Genomic DNA, 25,385 nt, shown 5'->3' with positions numbered 1-25,385 from the left:
ACAAAAATATTAATTAATGTAAAAACTTTTAAAACGGAGAATTAGAAGCTTCGTATCTTATTATCGTGAGAAAGTACAGTACACAATACAGTATTTCATACCAAAAACGTCGATATTACTTTATCTAATTTTAGAATTAGACTCGATGTTAACATAAAATGATGAATGTTGCTTACTTTATTCATCGATAACGACCATAAACTCTGTAGAAAATAATAGCACTACACCCCAAAAGCAGCATATTGAACAAACATGCGAGTCTACCTTTCTTAACCAATCAATAAAAATCTACATAAAATAGTTTTATATTCGGTTTTGTTATAACCCAAGGCTAAAGGGGAAGTTTAGACCAACCTCTTCTAATCTGTAGAAGGGAAAGAATGGATCCATACTTTATGATGGTTCCTATAAATCTCGTGACTAATTGAACATCGAACGATTGGTCCCGAAGCAATAAAAGGAAGATTATAGCACGAACACACCCTGCAGATAACTTGTAAAATGAAGGCATTATTTCATATTTTCATGAGATACTTTATTCGTTTTATCGATAAAATCCGTATGGATTATGTTAATCTGACTTTAATAAATTCTATCCTTTTAAATTTAATAGTTTATCTTAACTTGTTATCGAGATAAATTGAATTTTCAAGTTAGTTTCTCCTTCATATCAGTGAATTTAATTAAAATTAATGAATCAGAAATGTGTTTTTCTCATCCATCAGATGGAATATTAAAATGGTTTTATCTTAAATTATTCATACTCGATTATCACTTCATTTATAAAACAGATTTATTTTTCTAAAAGATTTTATTAACCTTTAAAATCTTTTCAGATTATTCTGAAAAGACTAAAGACAATTGCTGTTACTTAAAGAATTTCATTAAACTTACTTGTGTAATATTCAGCATGCACTTTATTATCTATTCTAAAGGATTCTGTTGTAGTAGTAACGCTTTATATAATTTTTTAAACAAGTGTCTCGCCATGTGAGCCTTTAATTTCGATCATTATTATGTAAAATATAAAAGTGTTTTTAAGATAATTATTTGTATGAGTTTCGTTAAGTCTTTACAGAGATAAAGGATTTAATATTCATTTGCAAATCCTTTCTGTTGTTACATCACACGCTATTCATCTTCTTTGTTCATTTCTCATTGTATCACTTTAAAATATATATTTTCTGTTTCCAGTTCATTAAATTACATCAATTTTTAAAATTTTTTATTGTAGATTCTTCAATATAAAGAATTTTCATCCCTATATACGTCATCTAACAGAAGTTAACTCTTAATAATATTTACACTTTTCTGTCCCTTAGTAGATGCATTTTTTATCATCCTTCCCATTCATTACACCGCAGTCATATCATTATCATATCTTCATCATCCTATCATTTCCATTCTTTCTTCGCTTGTCATTTATTTATAGAATAGCCAATATTTTCCGTTATTCATCAGCGTGGTTCTTAAATTGCAACAAACAGATTACCTCTTTAAATATGGCAAAATTTAAACACGACATCCCTCAGCAATCCATCATGTTGCGCAAATTAACTTCCATCTTTTGAAACTACGTCGAGACAAGACATGGTTTATTCTTCAACAACATAGGCTAATAATCTGGATAAAAAAAATCACACACGGTTTCTATACCGTCTTGCCTTTTAAAAAGTTTAAAACAAAAGAATTCCGTGCACCCAGATTACTCTTCAAAGGCGCCTTCAAACCCGACGTCATTAAGTTCTCCGCTTTCTCGAATCCATTAGAAGCGTGTCATAAACTAACATAGTCATACTAAATCGTATACATACATACAAAACTACCTCTAACACAAGAGGAACACGCATCCAACCTTGTACAAAAGCGGCAGCTGTGCTTAAGAATGTTACCGAACCTTGACAAATCTAGATTAATAACTAGTAGAAAAACAATGCTCTTATTGTGACTTTGGTTACTTCGCTTCGAGCCTATTCCTTGTTTACGACCGACGAAAGGTTGTAAAACGGACAGTCAGTCAGATATTATTTGATGTAAAGAAAATTCGCCCGGAGCCCACCTAGACTGCATAGTATTCAGATTTAGAGGAGGGTATGCCACACAAATCTTTTGCTACGACACACTTGAGGGTATCTCGTCGAATGGAAAATGGAATCAACTGTCAGCATCTAGCGTTTCCGCAACGTGTTTTTATTTTCCGGACGTTGTTCCGGAAATTTCTGGCACGGAAGGATGTGACGAGAAACGATTTCCCTTGGCATCTGTACACGATTAAGGGAATTGAATTAGAGTTGTACTGCTTCCAACTGTACCAGAGCTGGATTCTTCTTCTACTTTTTCTGATTATAATTCTACATTAATAATAAGAAAATCATTTATTTCACATAATCCACTTTGCGATTTTTATTCCGAATTTTACTACTAATAAGTTCCATTATCTTAAATTATTCTTCTCTATTTTTACATGCGGTTTACTATTTCTCCCCCCTTTTTTCCATACGAAATTACTTTTAAATCTCTTTATTTACTTTATTTTTAAAATTACATATTTTTAGTTTTTTTTATTATTTATTTTTCCATTTCTATTCTTAGAAAACTATTCTTATTTTAAGTTTTATCATTCAACGAAACATAATAAACGTATTCTTCATTGCTTTCCTTTCGATTATTTTGTTTTTCAGATTAACTTGGCCAAAAATGAAGTTTTTAATAATAAAAAAAATCGTCAGAAAAAGAAAATTAAATAAAAATTCTGTTGGATAACCTAGATTTTTTATGTATTTTAAATTATAATTATAAGTAAATTAATGTTTAAAGTAGGATAACTAAGGTTAAAACAAAAGAAAAAAAAAGAATAAGTTAAATCAAAGTATCTATAAACTTTAATTGTTGGGTAGTAGAATCTCTTTTCGACCCAGATTCGTTGGTTTGCTATCGACAGCTGTGATCCCTAATTTCCTGGGTTGCAGGAAAGAAAAGACACCGCCCTGACATGCGAACGAATGAATCAAGATTTGCCATTCCGCATCATTAGAGCACGCCATATTTTCATTTCTCTAAATTATGGTCCTAAATATGAACACGAACTCAAAACAATTTAATTAGTTTGGAATTTTCATATTTATATTGTTTGAAAAGCGACATAAATTTCATTTTTATTGCTCCATAATTTTGATGGATATTTTAAGCACTTCTTTTTGTGATTATTGTTGTTTATTTTCCGGATTTATCGCGTAGAATACCAAGAGGATGGTGTTTATTACGTTATTTCTGGATATTTTATTAACCAATTACTACTAACTTTTCTTTTATTATGTTTTGGTATTTTCATCGTAACTTAATAAGTCCTTCTTATATTTTGATAGGGTTTTGTTAAGTTCGTTATTTTGGCATGTTTCGCTTGAACGTACAGACTCATCAATCATCTGCCGGCGGGACACGCACATAAATGGCCTTTTTCCCGATCGTAAAATCATAAATTTGAACGATTTCAAAGGGATACAATTTAGCTTCTCGTTAGCAATACGCCCTAATGAGGATTTCGGACGATCCTTTTCTCAAAGCAGATTTCGAGCCACTTTAACTCGTTGGGGGGTCATTCTTCTAGGTTATAAAACACGCGGAGTCATAAATATTTAAGCGCAGTCAATCCATAAACTCGTCGCGTAGAGGTCAAAATATTTTATTGCCGTGTCTCCATATTTAATTTAGGGCTCGGAGTCGTGCACATAGTCATTGTATCTTGCTTTAGGACCTCCGTAGCATAGAAACAAGTCAACAAAACACAATGCCAGGCAAGGTAATCAGATAAGTCGACCCTGAGGAGTGAGGGGAGGATAAGAAACCAGGAAAAGAGATATAAGTTCAACATGGAATAATCCCTATTCTTCCAAAAACACGATACGGTCCGTGTTTGGAAATATTTCCATCAAAGATAAGACTCCACCCGAATTCACAAAGCGCAACACATCCTGAGTGATGAGTTTGTTGTCTGTAGAAACTCGTAACATAAAAGTGCATGTCCATAATTCGTGAAGGCGGATTCACGTTGCTTATCGGTTGCAAACTCCGAAATGTAGGTTTATTCCTCCGATAATGTATGAGTGTTGAGATATGGGGAATGAGATCTCTTGTCTGACGTACTTATCTGCGGTGAAGAATGGACAGTTTCCTTCCAAACGGGGTGCGATTTAATGATGCGAACTACTGGACGCGAATTACAGGTCCATTCTTACGGCCAATGACTTGGGATGCTATCATTAAGGTCTGTTCTTACTTTCCGGGTGGTGCGAACATCATTAGTGCAGCACATGTTGAGGCTCTTTTTACCGACGCCTAAATGTGGCCGGACTAGGCTTCTAGCCCAGATTAGTTTCGATAAGATAAGTAAAAGCTCACTTTGTATGCGTATGGTTATGGATGATTTAATATTCATGCAGTAGTACGGCACCGTATAATTTATGTTGAATTGTTCTGCTAGTTTTAAAATATCTTTTGGTTCTTCTTATGGGTCAAGTAACCTTAGGTTATAGCCGCACTCTTATCAATCGACTGAATTTATGTCAAGGAAGGAGATTTATTTAGAAATATTAAAAATTTAGTATCCTAACACGAATACAAATTCGATAAAATATCGATCGTAACAGTTAATAATTTGCAATTACAAATTTTATCTTCTCTATCTTTGAATTTTCTCTAAAGCTAAAAAACATCGGTTCTAAAAAAATTTTCTTAATAATACCTCTTTAATATTGAAACAGTATTTTTATACTCCTTTCTTTACATAATCTTAAACATTTTTCTTTCTCACGAATTTTTCCTTTCTACTGAACTGCTCCTTTGATACTTTCAAACAATAATGACACCTTCTTAGTGCAGATATCAAGATTTCACCCCATATAAAAGATATAGAGCATCTAAGATTATGCACCCTTATTCCTCGAACCAGCCCTGAACAATATGTGACACAACTGGAAGATCATTGGGGAAAACTACGTGACTTTACAAGATTTTTTTTCTTTATTTTTTTCATTCCTTTATAAAGCCTAAAGCATTTAACCTCAACCATTGTGGATGGCAGGAAAATTTCAATTTTTTTTTTCTTCAGCGTAAACCTGTTTGACCAGCCTTTTAAAGGCAGGTGTTATCATTTAGTGAAGAGATTCAATTAATCACTTGGCAAACTCAGATCACAGTTTGAATCAATCTTGTCATACTCGTAGGTTTGTTTATTCTCATGTGTTTCTTCAAAAATATTCTGGACACTTAAAACTGTTGTCTATTCCACAGAAATAAATTTTAAAATAAACTAAAGAAACGTAAAAATTATTTCTCTTAGTCATAAACTGAATATGATATTCAAAGTATTAATTTAAGTGAAAAATGAAGAATCCACTCATCCAGAATTCGGTTTATGAACTTTTAACTTAAGAGAAAATTGATCACCGGTGCTATCATTAATCAGATTATGGATCGAAATTATTTTATCTCAGTTTAAACATCGTTCGTAACTGATTTTTCATATTAGACAGTTTTTATTAAGAAAGATAAATCGAAAAATGTCTTTAGTCTTTTCATCAATAACGTCATCATCGACATCACATTTTATAACTTAAATAATATGAGTGAAAATGCTTGTTAGATTAATTGTAATTTAATTATTTATACACAGAAATTGTAAAGAAAGTTTGAAATTTTTAAAAAAATAACCAACAGTTCGATTTTCATTTAACATGGCTCTTTTCTGTCGCGCCGCGCTACGCGTTGCTCCCAAGAGACACGAGTCACGCGATGGCGTCAGTGAGCTTTTTCCTCACAAAACTTCTAACCCAATCACGAGACACTACTAGAAAAAAAGTCTTCAAAAATTAAACGTGCCCGTCGATAAGAATGATTAAAGGTGGTACCTACAACGTTATTCGTAAAGTACACCTACAAAACAAGATCATTAATAACATAACAGATTACTTAGTATAGACAACGGTGAGGCAATACTTATGATCTTCACCCCTACCGACTAGACACATGTGCATTAAACGAACTTAAGACTCGAAATTTTATTATCTAACATACTCGAGGCAGCGTGAGTTTGTCGCCTAATGACCCTAAATAAGGGCACTCCTCGCCCTAGACTAGGGTTGGACTGTCGCGTCCAGCTGTGTGCATATGCAGGCAGTTACAACTTCGTCTTGTCAGTTGGACCCCATGCAGGTATACGGCACGGTTGTGATTGATTGAGTAAAATGGTTATTGCAGGATGCTAATGATTCTGTCAGTTCATTTGGCCCTCACCCACCTCCAAACAACAACAACGACAGCTATTAATCTTCTGCCAGACCTTCGCCCTAGCCTTTGACTTCTAAGAAAAGATTTTCACTCTTTTCGATATATAGAAGTAGCACCTCTCCCTTTACTCTATACTTCACCACTTTATCACGCAACAAGTCCGATAACCCCCTACCGATACCCTTCTGAGTAGAATGTAGTTTTGAAGTGCACTATTCTCTTTTAATAGCTTCATGCTTTAAATGATGCAAATAGGAAACATCTGCAGGTCTCTATGATCCAAAACTAAATTACTCATTAGCTTATCTATAACCTCGTAAGCTTAATGTGAATTCTTTGGGAAATGGTTTCATGCTTTAATTTCCGTAGAGAGTGACGAATTTGCTACATTTAATTATAAATAGGATTTTATTTTTTTTTTAACTTTACATTATTTATTCTATTATTATTAATGACCATGATATATTTCTGCTAACTCTCTTTAACTTCTCAATTTAAAGTTATACTTCACACCACTTCTCTACTTCAAGTTGTATTACTGTCCTACTAAAAAAAATCGAATTACCTGAAAAAAGAAGAGAAAAACCGTCTTTTTATAATGCAAAATTCTCTATTAAAGAAGCTATTTTACAATTATTTCGGATAAATATTAGCTTAAGTGTCATCAGTTGGCACAAAATTATCACAATGCGAATCAGTATACACCAGATGATACAAAATGGCCGATGCCAGGTGCTAATACTATATTTAGGTCGTAAAATAGCGCTAACAGATGGTTTTAGATGGCTTGCTATGAAACTAGAATTATAATTTAGTCTGAATTCATTAAACTTATTAAGAGTTAATGGTTGACAAGCCCATTACAAGTCGCCTAAGAGCTAGCTATTTTACAAGAAGAAGAAGAGGGAGAAAAAAAAATCGCATTCATCTTTCATTAAAAAAATAATTAAATCCGGAACAATTCTGAAGAGTTTATAAATGAATGTATCAGCAGTATTTTTTTTTCTTTCTGAATAATTGGAATTTTACCTGGTACCAACCATCATAAAGTTAGTCTAGTATCAACTAGTGTTATCGATCGAATAAATGTTTCAAGACTCATACATTATTCACACAACTTCTACGACAAGTGTCCACCTCCGCTCTCATAACTCCTAAGATAATAAACATCGTCTTCACCTGCTTCTCCTTTATCGTCTTTAAACGAAATGAAGAGAAATGACTAGGATTATTAGTATTAGATAATAATAACACGTGTTATAATCACGTATGATAATAGTTGATATGGTTAATTTTATAAGAATCCCAGCTTTTTAATTTCGAAAGTTATATTATAGATTATCTCATCTTAATTTAACATCGAAATAAATTCGAGGGTGGATTAAATGTGGTTTAAAAGCAAGCTATTGTTGTGTTTGCCTGTATTGTTATTCCAGTTTTAAGGGTTGACAGGGTATAGATGCTATGATAAGATGGCAAAGTTGACTTATCTTCCTCCGTCTGAGTCTTATTCTGTTTACTTTCTAATGGAAGCCAAACAACGAAGAATAAAAGGCGTTGGGAGACAGATAGTTTCCTACCTGTCTACCACCTGCCGGGTTGCAGTACGAGCGGAAAAACGTCTCCCAGTCGGAGGTGTCGCCAGCTAGCGTTCAATCACCTCATCACCCTCATCATCCGGACTCGTTAGGATCTCCTGCATACACTCGACAGACTTTACAACCGTCCAGGGCCGTAAAGCAACCAGTTGATGAGTATCGGCAAAGATGGCTCACACCCACTGAACACCTTCTTTAGCTGGGTATATAGACGGGCTTACCGTTCCTCTAAGACCGGTTACGACAACCAATAAACGATCTCGTTTAGGATCACGTGGTGCCGGGCTGGATTTTTATTAGTCACGGAGTTCCCTTTCCCCCGAGTGTAATTTAGAGGACAGCAGAGAGAAAATGTGTTTGTGCGAGCGGGGGTGGAAATTCGTTGGAACAAGGGAACATCCGGATGATGAATGCGGCCATTACGTTCCTCCAAGAACTGCCACAGCCCTCTCTTTACCCTGATTGTGGTCAGTTGTTAGTTGTCTCCTATGGTCGATTCTCTTTTGTAACCCTGCAAATGGCTTTATAACATCTGTTTTGTTACCGTAATAGAACAGCTAACAATTAATCTATCGCGAAAATCTTGTGGGACTATTCATAAATATTTTTATTTAATCAAACTAGAGAGTCATTTAAGGAAAAACACACCCATTGCATCATTTATAGGTCATCGGTTCTGGATGACTCATTCTTATACCCAAAGCTCCCTGGAGAATACTCAGAACGTTACTTCGCCACTAACAGCTGCGACTTTATAATTTTTCCAAGAATTGTCGAATATTTATAACTCTTCTCGAGCAATAATCAACACAATTCTATATTTGGTTTTTTTATTTACTTCACACAAAACCTCTTTCCAGTTTGATAAAGCTTAAGAATAAACAAACGGATGAAGAACGAGAGAAATTGTTTACATCAAAAAATAAGATAAATCTCCTTTTAAATTGAAATTCTGAAAATTATTTTCCAAGAAAATTAAAATAATTTTAATTTAGTAACATTGTGTTCATTGTTAGAGTGAGTATAAGTGAACAAATAGCCCATTTATGGTGATGTTTTCTGCATATCTTTTATAAATAGTTAAAGAAAGTGAGTTTTATCGACACGCGTGACGCATTCTTTTCTCCTTTATAGTGAATACTGCGTGACAGCTTTAGGTGCTCGTTAAATGGGTATTATTCACTTTGATATGACCGGGTTGATGCCACAATAAAACGACGTGCAAAGATAAAAAAGAGCTAACCTGTTGGCCGTAATATCCAGCGAGTGTCACATTCTTACCATTCAAGATGTTTGTATTATTATGTTGTCGGGTGTTTAGCGTCAACATTTCTCACATTCTCCAGCTGTATATTTGACACATTATCGTTGCTGCATCGTTCGCACGTCTGCTTTCTAACCCTTCTCTACACTAGAACACATTTGTATTCTTCCTTCCGACCTTCTTTAATGGAAGTCGAATGGTGACAAAATATCGTAAAGATGTACGGCGTTAATTATGTTTGTTTTAATAAAGTTATAACAGTTCGTTAATTAATATTTATTGTCGGAAGAGAACGGTAAAAAAGCGACATTTTAACAAAATAAAAATTATATTAGCAGGTTTATCCTCAGTTCGATGGCATCATTGGAAAGAGGACAGGTGTCATTGAAAAATTGCTTTCTCACTCATCTGCTGAACGTTGTCTTCTTTCGCAGAGTTAAAGGGCTCCAATATTTTATTCATTCTCTGTAGATGAGTTCTATCTATTTCCTTTCGGTTGACCCCCGTGCCCAAGGGTGAATCTAGGATTTTAGTTCATAGCTTCGATTGCTTAAATTTGATCTATCCGCCCTTAATTATAAAGAGGGAAGAATCACTCGGGGCTCGATTTCTACCAGGATTATTGATCAAACGGAGAAGTGTCCCGTCCCTCCAATGGAAGATGATGGTGAAAGTAACGCAATAACCCCGGAGAAGATGGTAGAAAGCGAAGGATGGCAACTAGAGCAACAAATGAGGGAAATTGTAGCGTGTAGGTTCTACTCTGTAATTTCGGAATTAGTCGTAATTGGTCAACAAACACTTTCGAGACATTCTGATCAGGCATCAGTGGACCGTTCCCCCATATTTCGTGTCTCACACCTGGGTGGTCAAGCACGTAATAACGGTTGATGCGAACGAGACGTAACAGTTGGCCAACGTAGAAAATGGGGTAGTTGCGTGATGAACTCGCGGAAGAATCGAGGGCGAAAACAACAACTGAAATATTAACAGTATATTTACACCCTGTTTACCGGTCGTAAAGACTTTTTTGGCGTTACGTTAAAAAAGGAAGCGGTAGTAAAGCCTCATAGTGTTACGTGTCCATCCACCCCTCGCTTCACGAATGGGTACGCCCTTGGTGCAGTGCACGACTCCCCAGCTACCTGGGGCCTCAGAGAAAGTCGGCGACTGTGTCAGTCATGCTGTGGCCATGTGTGCGGTGATCTTGGTGTTAACTCCACTTTGCTGGAACTGTCTGTACCTCCTGCTACATGCGTGGATTACATTTGCCTCTCCATGTAAGTCAAAACGTCAAACTTTAACTCGATCTCTTTAATTTTCTACACTAGGATTAGTCTAGATCTGATAGGAGGATTTCATGTTAAATGTCCACTTCGAACTGTCATTACATCATTTAAAAAAAATAAATTTGCTGATATTTATATAGAAAAGTTCACTTTAGATTATTATTTTTTTCTTTTTTTTTGTAATATGCAAATGTTCGATTCTGAAGGAAAAAGCAAACTATTAAATTAAAGCTAGAATTGCTCTGAAACGATAAAATTCGAAAAAAAAAAAAATATTTGAAAATTGCTTCTAGATGGAGAAGTGGAAGAAAAGAGGGGGAAAAAAAGGCATTTATATCGATTTTAAACGAGAATTTTATCTTTAAAAAAATCCCTAAAAACTGCACACCTAAATAAAAATCATTGGAGTAGTTCACTAACACCATCCATATAATTATTACACGATCTAGTAAATATATAAAGAGCAAACTCGATAAAAATATTGCATATTTTTTCTAATATTATATTTAACTATTCTTGCTACACACTCGAGTGGCACATTAAATATTTAATTATTGAAAAACAAATTTTTCTTCATAAATAACGTATAAAGAGTGCTGTTGCCACTTTTCTCGATTGGCATTTTTTTTTCTTTTTTTTTCTTTTTTCTTCATTTTTATTGATGAAAAGTATACAAAATATTACGTAGAGTGGGAAAGAGATGTAATTTTTTACGTAACGCTAATGATTTATATCCTATTATAAATTAATGTATTCGGTGGCTAATTTAGGGCGGAACCACATAAAACATGGATTATCGAACTGTTTCATAAAATTAGAATCTCGATTTAGTTAATATTTTATTCGTTTCTATCGGAGATCTTTTTATTTATTATTTATTTTTTTTTTAGATAATTTTTAATCGCGTTAACGATTTTCATGCATTAAATTAGCTAAATATGTTCGTAATTGGAGTTTATGTATCCTCCCTTCCTATCTAAATATGGTGAATCGAATGGAAAAACGAGTTTCGTAAGTAATTTACACATAAAATTAATTTTTCTTCGCTTTTAATAAAGTCGTTTCTCCATAAACTTTTCGATTTTTTTTTCTCCTCCTCTTCCTCCTCCTCCTCTCATCGTGTTGTATTTAATTCGTAAGAGACGAAATCCCAGTTTTAAGTAAAGATGTACAGGATGTGAGTCGTTTCCTGTTTGTCCTGTGCATCAGTCAAAAGTTTATTTTTGACTAGAGAAATAAATCTACCGTTTTTAATGGAAACTAGTCAGCGGGAGGACGAAAATTTATGGACTGTTAGTAAGGGCTACAAGTGATTTTAAAGGAGTAAATCGTCGTGTGATCAGTTTTATGAAGAGAAAGAACTGTAAAGCACCCTCTTGCCTATCTTCTAGCTTTTTATATGCATGCCTGATTATGATTATAGATTACTATTGACCGCTCAGGGCAAGTCGGTGTAGACAGGCTGCTTGAGATGCAGCAAAGTTCAAGGCTAACGGTTGATAGGATAGATTCTGTCACCCGAATCTACTCCATCATTCACAGAATGGATTTTTTACTGCTAAGGATGAATTTCCCATATTCGCTCAAACAAATCTGAAAGGTTCTCTTAAAAAAATGGCCTTGACATCATTCACCAACTTCCATAACATCTTATTATTATTTATAAAATAAACGTTGGTTGTTATATAATTTTTATATTTTTCTTCCTATCCGCCAGAATGACATATTTTTTTTTAGATTTACAATGGAACTATTCTTATTTTCCTCTTTTGACTTTAAAAAAATGCTACCATTTCCCATTTCGCTTCAAAATACGGCTAGATCTTTAGGATATCTTTTCTCATCTCCTGCTGGAAAGATAGTATTACTGTTCATTTTTTAACTTCTACCACGATGATATATCCTATTTTCTATCGTAGTAAAAAAAGGCAGAGCCTATATTACCCCATTTCACTGAAAAAAGTGAGTAGCCTACATCGGTTTCTATTGTGAACCCAGCAAAAATATGATAGACTTTCCCACCTTTCTTCACAAAGAGCTTCTCATTTTCGCCTTTTTTGAAAGGACGTTGCTCTATTTTTCGTTATGTTCCATTTAAACCTTACTAAACTACTGCCCTTTAACACAAAGGTTAAGGTTAAAGTAATTTTAACATAGAATAGAGATCTAAAATCTATTCTTATTCGTTAAAAATCACAATACGTTGTGAATACAGGAAGCTTCCGATTTTCGGACATAATCAGTCCAATAATATAGTTAAGTGTTACATAAACAGAAGAATTATAACAGGAAAGATTTTACTTTAAACAATAAAAGTTAATTTCCACTAATTATTTTGAATCCAAAATTAACTGAGACATAGTCGAAAATAGATTTAGGAGGCGTAAAAAGTATTATACACGCGTTGTCCGAAAGTTTCCTTTATCAGGAGCCAGAATTTTTGAACGAAATATCTCATTTTAGTCTCATTTATCCATTGCTCTTTAATGGCCTTAAAACTCGATTAAAGCAGCACAAAGCACACGATTCATCTCCGTCCAGGATGTCCAAGCGACTGACAGTTCCTCATTTGAACCTATCTCTTTATAAACACAAAATATTAATATGATGTAGAGACTCATTAACAGTCTATGTAACAATATGTAATGCTTCAATTTTGAGATGCTAGAGAATTATTCTTCGAGCGTGCATCTTTGCTGACACAGAGTTGCAGATAGACTAGAAATATACTATAAAAATATACAAGAGCTTCTTTAAGAATTGATTTTTTGATATGCCATATCTATATATAGTTTCGATTCATCTAAGCATTAAAAGTGGATGAAAACAGAACAGATGCACTACAGATACAAAATAATAGATAAAATCATGAATGACCCGTGTACTATTCATTCACATTTATTTACCAACAGCTGCTACATCCCGTGTTGACACACGTACGAGCTAGAAGTGTTGCAGTGTCATCACGCAGGGTGCAGACATCCCGTTAGGAACCGGCATAATTAGCCAACCCGACCCTAAGCGTGACACCGTCCTACTGTAATTTATTCACCCGAACCGCCTCGATATCTATCTAAGAGTGTAGAGCAACAAAGTCTTAACAATCTTGGAGAAAACTTAATTAGTCAAGTCTCGACTAGGCAGTAATAACTGACCATTAAATTTACAGAAAATTGTTAAGCAGGATTTCAGGTCGCCACAGTGACATTTATAGCCGGTTTGAAGTAACATATTACGTAATGCAGCCACCACGTGAAAACAGTTAGCTTCAAGCACCTGTCAAGTCGGCCAGAGAATACGATCTCTTTTGCTAACCTACGACCGGATAGCAGTCATACTTCTCATGATTTACGGAAATGAGAGCATTTCTCTAATGTAACTCGGATTACAGTGTTGCCAGGTGAAGAAAGGATTCCTCTTCCTGACTAATTCTAACTCCCCTAGCTTATGTGATTAATATAGGATTACCAATCGTGACGAGGGAAAAACCTCTCGTAAATAATTTCTATAACTATCGTAAATATCGTTTACGTTAGTTACGATCGCTAGACTCGTATATATATATATAATGAATTAATAAATTACATTCGTTATTAAATTCTTATAATTTGAAAAGTTGTATAATTTGTTAATCTTTCGCTCCAGTTAGAAAGTATTGTTATTCTTCTTTTAATGGCGTGCTCCTCAAATGTTTTCGATTGTAAGGGCTTCAAGGTTGCAGATAAGAGCCTAAATTAGGTCTACTTTCGGAGATAACAAAGAAAACTTCCTTTTCACAACATCAATGTCCACTTCTATGGCTCTTTCTTTCTATAAGACTGCTGTTGTAAATTTGGTTCAACTACAGTTAATTTGTAGCTCGATCTTGAAATTTGTAGCTTTTTTTTTTTCAGAATTATATTATAAATGTTACATTATGTAAGCAAAATTTATTAGAAAATTAGAGAAAAAAAAAACTCTTTTATATACTGATTTATATTATATATAAACAGTAACATGGTTATAAATTCTTTGAGTAAGTTTAAATAGTGATTTTTACATTATTTATCGTTTTTATTCACGTATAAATTTTTTCAGATAATGTTTATTATGTATCATATTTAAGCAATAGTTTAGTTACCAACCTTGAGTAATTAGTGACTAAACGATGCGATCGTTACTCTCTTAAAAGCTGAAAATTATAATTTTTGTCAATGGTGGCTAAATTAAATACATTAAGATTACGTTACCGATACCACTAATTACAGAATTCAGCAGCTGAAAATTCATTGACCAAATAATAACATTAAATAATAAATTAAAGATTTATTATGTTGCTAGGATTATTTATGAGAGAAAGCAAAGACAATCACGCTACTTCCATGTTTTAAACAGCCTGCTTTCATACTCAATCAATAAAGAGCATTAAGTATATATTTTAACGTGAATTCTGATAACTATCATTCTAATTTATTGCAAATTCGTCGACTCTTTATTTGTGTCCTATTAGCACGTGATTAGAAAAGTTTTCCTGGAAGGAAACTTCTCGGTAATGCACGTCGTGCAAACTTTTTCGTTTCCTTCTAACTCTGTTCCTCTATTAGATTGCCAAACAAGTTTTTCGAGGTCAAAAATAATAATATCCCAATGGAGTTTCTATAGAGTCGGGCCTTATTATCAATAGCCTTCTAGTTAAGTCCTCTGATCTGTAGGATAAGTTGGAAAGGAGGCGCGCTTAACAGCCATTGCCAGTAGACGTTGATGATTTTTCTCTCTTATCCTTCATCATCCGTGAAGAAGAAAAAAACTTTTAACGTGATTTATTACTATAATAACTCGATTCATTTATAAACATTTTAAACGATATAAAAGCGCAACGTCGACAGCAAAAATTCTACAAATACAAAAGGTTCATAGACCCGCAGACAATTGCTGTCCGTATGCAATAGCGTGTGGAAATGTGTCCCTGTCAACTATCCATCATACGTGCACGCAATGTGATTTATTGTGTAGGCCAGACAAATTTCTATGCATTGACAATCCGAACACGTCTCTCTGCCTTATAGATCGTGAGCATCTTTTGTTGATCCATGATAAGAATGACTCACCTATGCTATACCTACTCAACGTAATAAATCGTTAAGTTCTTAAAAAAATATATGTATATAAATTATTCTACCTCTTTAATATATTGTAAAAATTGAAACAAAGAGTAATGATTTAAAATAGTTTTTTTCAGCAGTTAAAAATTATAAAACATGCAGCATTGGGTGGAGTTCGATGACAGATGAAGTGGAAAGAAATAGAATTTTTAAAAAAAGGAACAAATTTATGCGTGTGTTATCCTTTCTTCGCAATAGAGACGTGTGTTTTGACACATGCGAGCCACATAAGAGGTGCGAACCAGCTCTCAGTTACAGCATACACGTCGTTCGATAGAGATACAACATTATCTAAAATCGTTAAACTGAATGAATAAGATAGAAGACCACACAAAAGCTGATCTATTTGTATCGATTTGTTTCAAGCCCACAGAACTCAATAACATTGGATTAACGTTTGCTTTATCTGTTGAGACGTTCATAAAGCGTGTTGCAGTCACTTATTTAGCATAACATCCAACCATGCTTTGTTTGTTCTCGTCGTCAAATAGAACATCGCTCTCCGGAGCATATAAGGAGATGTTCTGTGCCAAATATGTTTGTATAACCGACACTACCTTACTATTGTTATTCCGAGTGAATGTTTACACATTTATTAATGTAGAGACGAGTAGAATGGGTTGAAAGTTAATGACACTGTCAAATCCCTCTATTGTTGCTTACTCGAAAGCTCTTTGCTTTCAACAATGGCTGTTCTACTAAACCCGCTTAATAATAATGTTTTTAGTCATCCAGAATCAAACATTTTAACTAGAACGAGTGCACTCGGTGAATGCGTCATACAACGACAGATGCAGACTGCTGCAATCATTCATTGGCATTGCAGGAGGTCGGACCAGATGTTCCGGGCGGCACTTCAGTCTCCAGGCAAATCTAACGTCGTGGCGATGTTTTTAGAGTCTCGGCACCCTACAATGTAGCCCTACAATCATCCAGGTGCCAGGAATCCTAAGGAAAGCAGTAATGAAAAGGCTTCTTTCTCACTCTCTACTGCTGCGAGGTCAGCCGAGTTTCCGAAATATGATTCTCTGGAGACGGGGTTCTTCTACTTTTGTTAGCCAACCAGCGTCGACTTAGAGATTGACCTTACTCGACTGTTAGCTAGAAACGTTTTAGACTGTTAGAAAAAGTTTCTGAGACGTACGCCAGGTCTTGTCACATGGGAGGTTTGACAACTACCAGAAACCTAGAAAGAGGCAAAGTCGTTGTTACCATCGTTTTACTTTAGGGAATTGACCTTTTCGCTTCATTCACAATGTGTATGGACACATGCCCGATTATCTGACGAATTGCATTATTTGTTACAAGCTTTGTTCTGTCTGAAAATATCAATTATTTGATCTGCCATTCACCTTTCCAATTTAGCATTGCTCTACAAAATTAAGTTCAGATACATTTTTTTTGTGTCAAAACAAGGAAATAATTCCACAAAAAAAGAAGAAAAACTTAATACTGGAAATCAAAAGTAAATTAAAAGAAATAAAACTATAACAGCTAAAAAATCAAAATATAAATCTCTTTGTAAATTTTTTTTAACATTTTAAAACACAATTTAACTCGATTTAAATTAAAATTTTTATATCGCTAACAATTTGAAAGTGTTAAAATTTAATTATATTTATCATGAAAAATAAATTGATAAACAAATATTTATTTTAAATATTTTAAAAAAAAGACCTAAAAATATTAAATCATCAGCATAAAATTTTGCAAAGAACAATACAACGTCCTACACCCTAGTCTGTGCCTCTTATTATACCGTTAAAAGAGTTCTCCACTTATTAATCAAAATGGGCTTTCGACACAAAATTTATGCAGTAATTTCTAGTCAAGGTGCTCATAACAATAGAACATTATCGTTTTTCCAATTCCCTTCATGGCAGAAAGCATTGGAGATTGTTGTAGGTCTTCCCATGCAGTTTGACTTCCCATAAAACTGACAATAAAGTGGTAGTTTTGCTCAGTTATCACGTAAAGTAGTCTAGGTCAGTATTGGAGATTCGGACATCGACAAAAGTTACCACTTCGTAAAAAAAAAAAAAGGCAAAAGACAGAGAGAGAGAGGGTGAAAAAATGAATCGAGCGGCAGCTGGCCAAAGCATCAGTAAATCAACTGAACCCTAACTCTTTTTGACATTTAGACAGAAAAGAAAAGGCGTTTCTTTCTGTTTCATTTTTCTTTTGTCAGTTTATTTTCTCTATATTTTTGTGCATTTAACAATTGACAGATATTATTGGACAATTGGTGTCTAAAATGAAAAAAAAAAAACTAAAAGTAGACGATAATAATAAATGGCAGGACAATAATAATAAAAAAAAAGAACTCAATTTGAACAGAGTTAGATAAAGTTTTATAATGTGAACCGTTAAAGATACTTCCATCAGTGTACTCCTCAAGTTGTGATTAAATGAAACAAAACCTCTTCGTGACTTTATCACGTTTCAGTTTTATCAAAATACCTCCTTAGAACCTTACCCAGATTTGACTGTCATTAAAAAATGCCAGACCTTGTAACCTTAGAGGATATTTTAGATTTAAAACCACCCTTCTTGCTTCCACATCACATAAACTCTTAGTCCCTCCCTTTCGGGTTCATCTGCACTTCTTTAAAAATCGTAATTCATTCCGGTATCCAATTGTTAGATATATCCAAGGAATAATCTAATCTAATTGTAAAAGTGGGGTCTACTTTCAAGAATTAAATTAAGCGTGAGCTACAAAAGGAAAGAAAACACTTTGCGCCGTGTCTATGAATGCAAAACAACTCTTAAGTACGAATCACATATGGTTGTCAAGCGGTAGAATCATTCGTATTGCATGAATATTCATGGTTATGTAAAGAAGAAACTTAATTAATGTCACAACTTATAATACTCATCTTACAACTAAATAGACTTTCGTTTAGCATTTATTATATAGAAATTTAAGGGATTATATTGAAAATTTTAATTTGCATTCTTCACTTTTTAAATTCGATATTTAATATTTAATAAATCGTATAATTTAAAATTACTATTTCGTAAAACTATGTTTTCTTATCGACTAAAAATGCTATAGACTAATTGCTTTGTTTATCTCGTACGTGATACTATCGCAATATACCAACAATTTCTACTATAGCAATAGAAAAAATAAAAGTTTAATGTATTATTAAAGCACATAAGCAGACATTTCGTCTAAAAATCAATTGTTACGTGACTGGAATGTAATAGTTGTCTTTCTTACTTTATATGTGTTATTCAATAGCGAATCAATAGCGGTCAGACATATTTTCAATGTGATCCAAAATAATCGTAATTGTTTCTTTTCCTCTTGTTGTAGGCTATACCTTTGTTAATATACAAAATTACTTCTATAGCAACAAAATTTTGCTACCAACCTACGCTTTTGTAGAAATCAATATCAAAGTCATTTTAGTTAATAATTATCTCATTCAATGTCATTGTAGCATCGCCTCGTTAATAACTATCTTTTAAAATTTCCGTTTACATCATTAACTCACTGATAATGTTGCTACGTTGCTATAATACCCTAAAATACTATTGGACGTCCTTAAATGAAATATTATTAGAGGATATGACGTTGTTATCATATAATTATTTCCAAAAAGAAAAAAAAACAAACAAATTGTGCGAACTTCTAACGTGAATTTTGCTAAGTTCTAATCTTATAATAATTAAAAATCTTCAAATTTTAAACAAACAGAAGATATTTAATAAATTCCGAATATACTCAAAACATAGACAATGCTACAGCATTAGTAAAATGTATACACATAGTAGTATCACGCTAATCTAAGCACCATTAACAGATATAATATTTCTTCTGTAAACAGTTTTGTTGGGTTATACGTTCTATCGATAGAACTGCACTCTTCGAAGGGAAAATGCTGTGCACTCTTACCCATGGGCGACGTCACGTGATTCGATCGATCCCTACAGGGAATGGAGAGCAGGGCGGGGAATGCCACATTTTCAAGAGAGGGAACGAGAGACAGTAGGAGAAGCAAAGCTTAAAACGCTCGACGAGCGAGAGAATACGTGCGTGGAGAGTACGGAAGCACCGTAATGGACGTACCCAACCCGCATACGAAATAGCACGACACTGATTGGTTATCTGATGCTGTTTACTTACAGAATGCATGAAAAGCACCCTTTTGCAATATATTGTGGGATTCTCTGAATTTAGATAACGAGACGTTTATTGAACGAGATATAATTATCATTGGCTTTAAAAGTGCTCACTTCTCCGATAAATTATCTTCTTGCTACTGCAATAGCAAACGAATATAATGCTCATTTAAAAATGTAATAGTATGTCAAGCAGAGCGAATATCAACATTCAAATCGATTTTATAAACTATTTAAATGTGAAATATCGCCGTAATTTACTTATAAATCGCATTTTAGAGAACGTAATTTTATTCTCCGCAAATTGATTGATGAAAAAAAAATTATTTTTTAATCTTTTGTAGCCAAATCAAACCAAAAAAAAAAATATACAATTTAACATTTATTTTGAAACAAGCGAACTTATTGGCCGAATATTTTAAATAATCCAATAATATTACTTCGTTTCAAAACTTCAACCAATAAAATTGTTCGTTACAAAACTCGACAACTTTATAAATTTAATGAGTTTTTATCTTCTAAATTAAGGCGGGGAGGTTGTTGTTAATATCATAAGCAGGGTGACCAAACTGCCTTCCTCAAAGGCCATTAAAAGTGTAGAGAGGAGAAGACTAAAGCGAATTTTGAGTAGAAGGTTTAATCTGCAAAGATGTCAAATATTTCTTCGGGTTTTCCCCCGTGTAGGAAAGACTGCGCATGTGTGCAACGGTGTCATTGTGTGCCTGATGAACAGAGGGTTCGATATTACAACAAGAAAAGTTTGAGTTGTGTTAACATTATTAAATTTTGACTCCATTAGCGATCAAATATTGAAGCGTTATCTTTTTCAGTGCCGTTATTAATATAATAATAATATAGAGTATATACCAAAATTTACATTTTAAAAGATAATAAAAATAATGAAAAAACACTTGCATATTAGAACATGCACATTAAAAAAGCAAAATAAGGCGGAAAAATGGCGTGTGTATCGTCCATTAATGAGTTTTTTTTTTTTTTTGTAACATCACGAAACTTATATTCGGTATATAATCAAATATTCAATAAATCAACTACTGAGTAAGGAAATTGCTCTTGTGATACTGCTTCCTTGGACTTTTGCATCACGTCAGCAGGTGTGACTGTTTCTGCGTTACCATGGCGATGTCCAAACAGCAAACCTCTCGACAACGCTACTATATATAATTGTATGCTTATTGAGTTGAGTAATAGATATGCCTATAGGCTCTTTCGCCTCTTAATCTGTGAAATTGCATCACAAAACGAAACCATTTTATATCGCACAAAGGCAAATTCCAATTAATAAATAAACAGCCATAAAACGTGAATAAACGTCACAATTCGTGCTAACAATGCATGCTCCTGTTAAATTCTCTATTGTTGAAACATGAACATGAGTTATGGAGGTTAGATAAACATGCCATGTCTATAAATTGCTTTGTTTTCTTGTTAAATAATTAATACGATTATTCTAAACGGTGAATTTTAAATTAATAAATTTTATACGTAACTGATGATTTTATTGGATGGTAGTTTTTAAAATAGCAAATCAACGCACTTCGTTTCAAAAGTATAACCAATAGAAATCGATAATGTTTAAATTCGTTTTATAACACTTACTAGCGTTATAACATAGCAACAAATGGCATTTATTCGATCGTAATTTTCAATTTATAAAGACAAATGAGCATGATTTCGATAATATGACAAATAAAAAATGCACGTATGATCGAAATTGTATATTATTCGCTAAAATAACGTCATGCTATGTAATTGTAGCATTTATTCAGTTTCTACACGCCACGATGAATATTAATACACTCAGAATACCTGAAATTAATCTAATCTCTGTTATCACATAAACAAAAGTTATATTCCGTGATGAAAGGCATGTTATCCTAATTTATTCTCTTTGTTGTGAATAGCATATGTAAGATAATTTTTATAAAGTGATAATTTATTATAATTATCTCAGTCGCATTTAAAATAATTCTCTTCAAATTTTTATTCAGATAATAAAGTGATTAATTATTTAATTTAAATATATTCATTAATCATTAAATAAGTTATTAAATAACATTAAAATTATACAGAATCGTGGGCACGATTAATTACGATTTTACGCCCAATTTTTTAAAGATTAATTTTATGCACAAAATATAACGTTTAAAAGATTGTGTAACGTTCTTTTTAGAGCATAAACATCTCCCACATAACTGACAATCGATAAAAATGGCAATGTTTATTTTTCGAACTCGCTTTTCTCACAGTTCACCGAACAGAACGACAGTTTCTTTATTTTACAGATAATAAATAAAAAAATAAACACGACTCATCTCTCATCTATGCTCGAACTGGTTGCGTAAACAGCGCTGCTACATCTGTTTTATTTTTATTAAGAATGAACGAGGGATGGAAGGAAGGAGGAAAAAAAAAAGGAAAAAAAATTAATGTTTGATGGAGTAAAATGTTTATACGTGTTGTGATTTTACCGATAAGGTTTTTGTAAACTGAAATTCGCGAGAAGATCGAAAACGAAAACAGCTGTTGTTTACCAATGCTATAGTAGAGTAGGAAGAAAGAAACGGTTCCGGTCAACAAAAGACCCAAGCTGTCACATTCTTTGTTGAATGACGATTTATTTCTCCGGATGACCCCGTTTTTGGAAGTAGAAGTAGGAACTAGTGGAGTCGAAAACTGTATCCGTCCACTCTTTCACGCATCCGACACTAATTCCACTTCTAGTCGGGGTGGACACAAACTTATTAAAGTCCAAGCGACATTAATGCGCTTGGCGTGTTAACCGCATTCGTTCATGAGTAAGCAATTACATTTGCACAAAGGGATGCCGCACCTCTCACTATCAAGTCTGGTGAGCGAAACATTCGTCTTATCATGAATTTTGTGATGCAGGTGACTGAACTTTGTGGCATGTATTTTTCCCTTCGAGCCATTGTTAGACAGTAGACGATGTAATTACAAGGTAGCTCATACTGGCAGAAGATGTAATAAAATTGACTTACTCTACCGTGAATATCGAAACACAAGTAAAGTCTCCATAACATGCCATGTTTGGGTAGAGTGGATGTCACGGATTATCGACTGGAAAACGCGTCCTAATGGAAGGTTACATCAGTCGAGATAATAACTGATGAATTTTCTATTCTTCGCTGCTTTACCTCAGTTCTTGAAGCCAAGGCATAACAGTTTGGACAACAGAATATTTTAAAAATGGACTCGATAAATTGCTCCATTTTTCTTTTTAAAGATTTCCTATTATCTAATGGTTTTCCACGTGGTTTTTCCCTCGTGGTGGTGATTTTGACTAACTCCCCATTCGCCGTCAACTCCTAGGAGGGCACTTTTGAAAATCCCGATAAACTAGATAGATTGAAAACTTTAGTGCAATGAGTCACATACCGATTCTGGTCTAAAATTATATTGAGACATCACGACTGTCAGAATTGACAAATTGTTGGCGATAGTAATAGAAAATATCATGGGTACGATGAATGGCATCAGTAGTCATGGATAATGTCAGTGAGCCTTTCAACAGTTGAATAGCCAAATCGGCCGCCTTATCTCCATCTAGCCGCTATGTGTCTGTAACAGAGGAAATAAACAGAACCCCGTCTACTTTTAGTGACTGTGAACCCGATACAACCTGACACAGGGTTTAATGGATGGTGCCGTATTATCTCCTCAATGATATATTTCTTCCGGTATTTCCCGTCAGACATTGAATTGGTGTAAACGTTTCTCACGCATTTTCGCTCGACACCATCGTGACTCACGCACCCAATTATGTAGATCGTGCGAAATATTCCGTAGTTGTAAGCTCTGATTGTGTGGGTGTTGATGGATCCTTTTGTCCCGAGCAGTTTATTTTGTTACACCACCTTATCCTCTTTACGAGAACTTTCCTCTATTCGGCCATTGGCCGCCGACTTACTACAAGAGAATATTCTCTCTTTGTGAAAGTATTCTTGCATATTTACGAGCGGTATTAAGTCTACGATCGGTTTACACTCCGGAGACGAGGCAACGTTATCTATAACGCTCGACAATTTCGGAAATCTTCGAATATTTATGTTCGATCTCCGGACTTGTTAAAACAGAAACGGTCATTCAGACACAAGAAGTGGCACTTCTTTCCCATCCTCGAGAAGGATTTGTGGCTATGCGCCGCTCTTCCTCAACAGATACTGTCATTTTCAATACTCATTAACTTTAGTGATGGCGGACGAGATGGTGTAGGCTTAGAGAGAATGGCCGCTGGCGAGAAGATTGATACCAAAGCGACCAGTCGCTCGGGCTCGTTAAGTCGGCGGTAGTTTCAAGGGGATTGTAGATGCTCGTGGCCGAGCTTCAGATGGATGCCTTGGGCTTTAAACTGTCGGTTGACATGACAGCAACCGAGGGGATTTCGTCGTTTCCTCACAACACCAGCTTGTATTAACTATCCTGTCATAACAAACCATCAACAATGAAGGACTCCTCTCCTATCTTCTATTGCGGATGTCGTAATTGAGATATTCTTAGTTATGATATCTTTATCTGTCCCTCTCCTAAGTTCGCCGATTACTTATAATAACTTTAGCTTATTTACTTTAAATAAAAGTTGCTTCGCTATGTTTCATCACTCTTTTTTGCTCGAGGCACTCAAAATTCTGGTTCAATTATCATTTCTCTGGTCAGAAAATCTTCCTCATCATCTTATTTACTTGTATAGAACTTAAATTTCTCTTAAATCCTATGTAATGAAACGTTATTCATAAAGAAATATCTTAAATTTTAATCGAAAATGTGTTTAAATAAACAAATAATTCTTTTGAAAATTTCAAGATTGCAATCGAAATTATTCGCAGGTATTAAACTATTAACTTTATGGTTGAACATTCAAGAAGCAGTTGTTTATGCGAATTTCGGACAGAATCATTTTGACATTTTCCTAATCCAGTAAAGCTTCGTCCGCAACAGAGAGAAAACGGAAACAATTTAGTTTTCCATTTTCATCCTTTAGAAATCCTACCTTCTCTCTATTCTATTCACCAGATAATAGTTTCTAACGATTGTAATCGGTGACACTACCGTGATCAACGAGGACACCTCTATAATGTATATGTAATATCCTCCCTCCGGGTTACTTAATTGAGATTTAATTACCGAATTTGCAAGTAAAATTATTTCCAACAATCGCCTCTCATCCGAAGAGTTCTAACATTTGTAGATATTTCTATCGCTTTGTGGTAAAGTGTTGCTAAGATAACCTAACAAAATTCTATTTAGTACATAAAGTATATGCAAAGTTTAATTATGTTTTACTAAAAGAATTATGCTTTAATTACGTTGTTATATCATAATTGAATGCCGTATTATAGTATTAATTGTGTACAGTACGTCTATTCATTATCTATGAGAATATCTTAATATATTTCCGGCTTGTTGTTTAATTTATTTATTTTTTTTCTTGTGTTTCTAAATAAAACCCGTTATCAGTACTTCAACAGTAACATAAATTTACAGAAATGATAAATTAAAATTATATTTTATTTTAATTTTCACTATAGTACTGCATATAGTTTGGATTAAAGGAGCTTATGGAGATTTAAAAACAAATCAAAATGCTTATAATTATAAAAAATATTTTCATCAAAAGCTTAAGATTTATTAGGTT

General features: G+C 33.9%; 1 protein-coding gene across 1 annotated transcript in view; it reads left to right on the top strand.

Moving 5' to 3' along the window:
• Positions 1–10,214: 10,214 nt before the first annotated feature.
• Positions 10,215–25,385, top strand: part of LOC111625838 (roundabout homolog 1-like) — a 160,254-nt gene continuing 145,083 nt past the window's right edge. Inside the window, 1 exon segment of the mRNA XM_023369082.1 lies at positions 10,215–10,427. Within this exon segment, the coding sequence (XP_023224850.1) occupies positions 10,253–10,427 (175 nt within the window). The 5' untranslated portion in view covers positions 10,215–10,252.

The sequence above is a fragment of the Centruroides sculpturatus genome, unplaced genomic scaffold (genome assembly GCF_000671375.1).
Source record: "Centruroides sculpturatus isolate CEXI.00-Female unplaced genomic scaffold, Cexi_2.0 scaffold181, whole genome shotgun sequence".
NCBI classification, from domain to species: domain Eukaryota; kingdom Metazoa; phylum Arthropoda; class Arachnida; order Scorpiones; family Buthidae; genus Centruroides; species Centruroides sculpturatus.
The sequence above is the reverse complement of the archived record's forward strand: the minus strand, read 5'-3'. Positions and strand labels throughout refer to the sequence as shown.